This window comes from Antrostomus carolinensis, unplaced genomic scaffold (assembly GCF_000700745.2).
Source record: "Antrostomus carolinensis isolate BGI_N321 unplaced genomic scaffold, ASM70074v2 scaffold31770, whole genome shotgun sequence".
Taxonomy (NCBI): domain Eukaryota; kingdom Metazoa; phylum Chordata; class Aves; order Caprimulgiformes; family Caprimulgidae; genus Antrostomus; species Antrostomus carolinensis.
This window is the reverse complement of record NW_010289681.1, coordinates 4430-10256: the sequence shown is the minus strand read 5'-3', so window position 1 is coordinate 10256 and position 5827 is coordinate 4430. Positions and strand designations below refer to the sequence as shown.

Below are 5827 nucleotides of genomic sequence, written 5' to 3'. Positions count from 1 at the left end.
GAGGACAATGGGCAGCAGAGCTGTCACGGCCAAGGGCAGCGCCTCCGTGCACCAATACAGAGCCATCAGCAGGATCACATAGAGACATCTTCCTTCCTGCAAAAGGAGGAGAGAGGGAAAGAAAGACATGTGTCATTACAGAGACATCTTTTCACTTGGAGACACTTAGACAAGCAAAATGCACCAATTACTCCTTCAAGGATACAATATTTCTCCTAAATCATTTCTATCAAGTGCAACATCTTCCCCTCTACATTGTGTAGGGGTTCAGATCAGACTTACACTGATCCTCTGAGATCACAGCAAAACCCACATCCTCCTTGATTGCCTGAGCTTGCTAAGTGCTGCAGGGTGGCAGCGCGCTGGGGCACCAACCAAGGAAGCTCTGGAGAGTAGGAACTGTCCCAACTTGTTGAATTAGGGTGCTAATCCTCAGCAGGCACTGCTGCTAACATCCTTAGGTGTCCCAGTATCTGACCCTGCTACACTTAACACTTGTGCTTTCTCTCCAACTTCTGCAGACCACACTTTGCAGGGCTATGGAAAAACAGCTTTGAGGGATGGATGTATCAAAAACCAGCTTTGAGGGATGGATGTATCAAGTCCCCACATTTGCAATAGGAGGCACACAGAAAGGTTGGTTCTCCTGGATCAGACTCTTCCAAGAGATCTATGAGAAGCCATTCCCATGGCAACCCATCCCAGTCCCTACGGAAATCAGTAAATCAAGTGCCCTGGTGTCACGCTGCTTCCTGAGGGCAGGGAGCTCACCAATGCCCAGCATCACCCCAGTCTCAGCCAAGGCTGGCAGAAACCCAGCACCCTTCCACCACAGCGTCGATTCATTCATCCCCCTCAGAGGCACAAACTAGACCGAAGTCACTTCTTATGACAGCCACGGGCAAAATAACAAGTGATGGATAGAAGTCAGGAGAACAGCTCCAAGCCCAGGAAGGGAGAGTCTCGGGAGGGACAGGAGGGAGCCCAGTGCAGAGCTGGGCTCAGTCACAGCGGGGCTGAACAGGGATATTGTCAGCAGCCACAGGGCAGGGTGCCTGCAGTGCTATAAATAACAGCTGAGAGTCACTTGGAAGCCACAAATCTATTTATTTTACCACTCTTTTCCAGCTTGTTGAACAGGTTGAATTGTTACTCAAAGGCACTTCTGTCCCTCTGCTTGGACCTTCCTCCCCTGCACCCAGGGCTGGACTTGCTGGGGCTTTGCAAGGGAGCTGATGCTCTGCTCCCTGCTCTGGCTGGGTCGGGAACAGTGAGGGTTGGGAACTGTGTGGTGAGCATTTTGGTGATAACATGTTCTCAGCCACAGTGTTTGAGTGCACAGCAAGGCACCAGAGTCAGTATGGCTGAGCCATAGCTTGCCTGGCCACCTGCAAAAAATTCACTGAGCACTGAATGTGCTCATCCCCAAGCTCCTAGAGCAGACACCAGCCCAGTAACACACCCAGAAACCGAGGACAAAAAATAACCATGGCTATTGAGAAAGCCAAAGAGCAGAATCTACCCTGACACCCTGCTGGGTGCACAGAGCCAAGTGAATTGAAACCAACATGGATTTATCATTATTGATAAACATTACAGTTAAACACATCTGAAGTGAGTGTTTGAAAAGCAGCAAGAATAACAGAATTTCTGATTTGCTTTTAGCACTCAGGCTTTGCTCTTCACATCACAAGCAGCTCTGCTAGTAAAGCTCCAGTGGAAATGCCAGTATCACAAAACAGAGTAATTTCCTTCAATTTTTTTAAATACACTAATCACAGAGGAGCCACCACTTCATGTGAGGTTCCCAAAATTTGGATTTAAAGACCATTTGCAGTCCTAATTTTAGATGCCAGTAAAATGACACACAAGACACTGTGAAGCAAACCCTTTATGTTCCCAGGGCTCAGCCCCAGCACCTGGCAGTTCCCATGAGCTCCCCAGGGCTTCGCTTCCTCCAAACCAGCAGAACCAGCACAAACCTGGCAGTGCTAAATTTTTCAAAAATAAAGAATCATGTTTTCAAATGTTTGCACACCAGATTAGTGATTTCATTCCCATGGCAACTGATAATTTCTCTTTCCTCTGGCTCTTTTTATACAGCAAAAAAATAGCTTTGCTCTCATTAAGCCTTTTTCCATTTGCTCTCTAAAGGCCATATAAATAATTTTTTTTCTCCCACTGACAAAATACTCTTCAGTTTTCTGCAAGGAAATTTGCCCCGAAGTTAACTTCAAAATAAAGACACTTTGCCTCTTACAGGGGTAGAGCAACAGAAAATATTTAACAATGACTTGATATAAGAGTGTATCAGTGAAAGCTTTAATTGATTTGATGAAATAGATGAAGTACAATGTAGAAATCTAATTATAAGTAAGGGATATTTATTCTCTGGTGTATGGAAACTGTTCTGGAAAACACTGCATTGAAACACAGCATGAATCTAATAACTAATCTTCATTGTAAAATCAAAAGCCAAGGGGTAAAACTGAAACAGGGCAGAAAACTGCTGCGTGGAGGGTTTTCCCAAAATTTTGAAACCTATACGGATCGACAACAAACCACTTCAAAAAGAAAGCTGCAAGTATTATCCAACCTATTCTACCCCAAAAGAGAACAAACTGCACCTATACTAAACAAGCTTTTCACTTAAGATAGGACAATCTTTGAACAAAAAAGGAAAAAGACCATTACAGAATAACTTAGATTTGGAGCAAGCACTCCCTAGAATTTAAAAAAAAAAAAATCATCACTAAAATTGAAGAAAACTCTAAATAAAGTTGAAAGATTTTTGGTTTCAAGATATCTTGCAAATATTAATCAATTAACACACCCAGTGTCCAGCAAGTTTGATTAGCGTGCAAACAATAAATGTTAACAAATGTCAGAAGAATGGTCTTGTAGGGAGATGGCCAGAGCTGCCCACATGGTTGGATGCAGCCCTATCACCCCCACACGATCCTTATCCTGCCATCCCTCTGCTGTGTCCCTGTCAGGCTCCTTCTACTTCTCTTACCTCCCTCCAGCTTTTTTTTTTTTTTTTTCCAAAATAAGTCTATCAAAGTTCAGGGGGAAAAATGACAGCACATATGAACTTTAAAATGGGTCTTGTGATTGGGTTAATTTTATAACCATTTAATGATTTCCAGGGAAGAGCTTGGTGACTCCGGACTACAGCAGCTCTCCTTCCTGTTGCTCAAGAGCCTTGGGAGCGACCTCTGCCCCTCCAGACACAGATCCTGTCTTCACTGCACTGAAAGCACTGGTGATTTTCCACACTGGGGAACCTGCTGAGCTCTGGCAGAGGAAGCCGAGCCACAGGGTGGTCTCCCATGGGCAGGAGAGCTGGAGAGAGCAGGAGGTCTCCTGGAAGGGCAGTGGAGGTGCCCCAGGGAAAGGAGGTGGGTCAGATAAGGTGAACTGGCTCACCCAGGCAGAGCACCAAGCCACCAGTCCCCACTGAAAGGGGACATCAGGAGCTTCAGCTGGACCTTGTACTCCACCAGCCCCAGGTGGCTCCTGGGCAGCCCTGTGCCCACAGCCTCCCTACCACATAGACCCAGGACTTAAAGAACTGGCAAGCTTTGTTTCTTCTTCATCAACCTTAGCATGTTACATGGTCATCACAGCCTCATCACCCCCACACAGGCCCTCCCCATCACCCTTCTGCCCTAAGACCAGGCAAATGGGTGGCAGACAGGGCCCCTCCAGGACCTCAATCCCAACACCAATAGCTATTTTGGTTGGAGCTTTTCAAGCCCTATCATCCCACTGGCATCACAAAGGAACACCCCACCTGTGATACTCAGAACTACTCGGTACAAAAGGGTACCAGTGGCTTTTAGCATCTTGCTTGCAAACTGTTCTCACTTTGCAGCCGTCCCTGCACAACTGGCCATCTCCCTCACACTGCCTGCGCTCCAACGGGATGGATATGCAAACCTGATCTCTACTAATTCAGCTCTTGCAAGCATTATGTAATCTGGACATAAACCAAGCCCTGTTTACCAGCCTTCCCGCCAGCAGAGTTGTTTTGCTCCCACCGGGTATTTGCAGAGTGGCTAGAACGGGGCCAGTAACACAGGGGTACATGCTGTGAGAGCTTCAGGGGAGATATTTTGCTCTGGAGTTATGCTAAAAAGACATAAAGCTTATTAACACTTTCATTTAAACTTCTTGAAGTGTTCTGTAGCTGGCAGAAAAACAGAATAATTTTCTTTATTTTACAAACGGGACAGCTAAAGCTCAGAGACAGTGGGCAAAGTGACCAAGATTACATAGGAAATTAATGACAAAAATGAAATGGGCATCTTGGAGAAATCTGCCCTGGCTCAGAGGTCTGAGGCTCACACCTTGGAGGCAGCAATAGATCCTACATCTTCAAACATTCACAGACCATGAAGCTAAAACACCACAATGTGATGGTTTGACACCCTGTGTGAGGTTAACTGGGCTCCCCTTTTGAATCTCCATTTCAGCATCAGGGTTTGGTTTTGTTTTTAAGATAGATCCACCACATTTGATTAGGAAAAAATAAACATTTTCAGTGATGGTAAATGCATCACAAGTTTAGTGAGCTGTTCCTATGTTTAATTAACCTCACTGTTACAATTATGCTATGATAATCTGAATCTGCCAGCTGCAACCCTCTGTATCTTCTTGTATGCTCCTCCTGTACGCCTTAGCCTGGGTTGCCCTTATCCAAACTCTGCCTGTGATGGATGCACCTACAAGGTAGTGATCAAGTTATTCCTTGCCTTTTGATTCTTTGAAAGATAAAGGTTGAGCTCCCACAGTCCTTTACTCATTCTGAGACTTGTCCAATTTGTCAAAGCCATTTCTGAGCTGTGGAAACCAGACTGGAAGGAGGTTTTGGTGAAAGCCACAACCTTAGCAAATAGCAGCTTGGTAGATCCTCATTGCTCTTGCTCAACTTTCACATGTCCATACACACAAATATCACATTAACCCTCTTGGCTGTGGGCAGCTAGTCTGGTAGCTGTGTTTAGCTAATCATACATTGTCATCTTAAGCTCTTTTTTTGGAATCTGCTTCCCAAGAGGGACTCCAGATCAGCCTGACCTGTGCCCAGAGCTCCTGGTGATCTCCATCTACCCTGGGGCTTGTAGAAAAGCACCTTGTTTATTGGTTCACAAAACTCCTCAGGTAGCTCTTATAAAATTCATGTATGGAAGTTGCCTAAACCTGTAGATTTTAAGGTAGCCAAGGTTGGATGCAAGTATTTTGATTTCCCTTTAGTTACCGTCACAATAAAAATACTTCATTATCAGACAACTTCTTATGCTATAGGACTGCAAAACTAGCACTTTCCTGAGTACAGAACAAAAATGCTTCGTTGAATACAGCTTTTTCTGCATTGTCCATCTGGCAACAGAATACTATGGGTCAGATTCCTTTTGTGTCACACGTGAAACACCGCTCATCATTCTCACCACTGTGCCCAGGGATTTCTTCCTTAATTCTTTCACATCATGTGTTCTATGGTTCTTAGCTTCCAATTACTCTTGACTCTTTTCAACTTCCCTTTTTCCCCCAAGTATCGCTGCTTTCACATCCTCTCTGTGCCAGCTTGCTCTTCGATAGGCCTGCCCTCTCTCCAGACTGGAGCTCACAGTGCACGTGGTAAAACATAGTCACCCTATTTCCAGTTATCACCCCTCTTTCCTCACTGAAGTCCTTCCTCCCATCTCTTTTAACTGACAATTGCTTCCAGTTTTGTGAAACAGGCCTTTCTAAATCACTGAGCACGTACATAGCAGAGATGGACTTTGTGCATGAAATGTCTAATCAGGCTACAATCACTTAT

At 45.0% G+C, this 5827-nt stretch overlaps 1 protein-coding gene across 1 annotated transcript in view; it reads right to left on the bottom strand.

The window, feature by feature from the left end:
- Window positions 1–92, bottom strand: part of SLC13A3 (solute carrier family 13 member 3) — a 16896-nt gene extending 16804 nt beyond the window's left edge. Inside the window, 1 exon segment of the mRNA XM_010171226.2 lies at window positions 1–92. This exon segment is cut by the window's left edge and continues 23 nt beyond it. Within this exon segment, the coding sequence (XP_010169528.2) occupies window positions 1–66 (66 nt within the window). The 5' untranslated portion in view covers window positions 67–92.
- Between the last annotated feature and the right edge of the window lie 5735 nt (window positions 93–5827).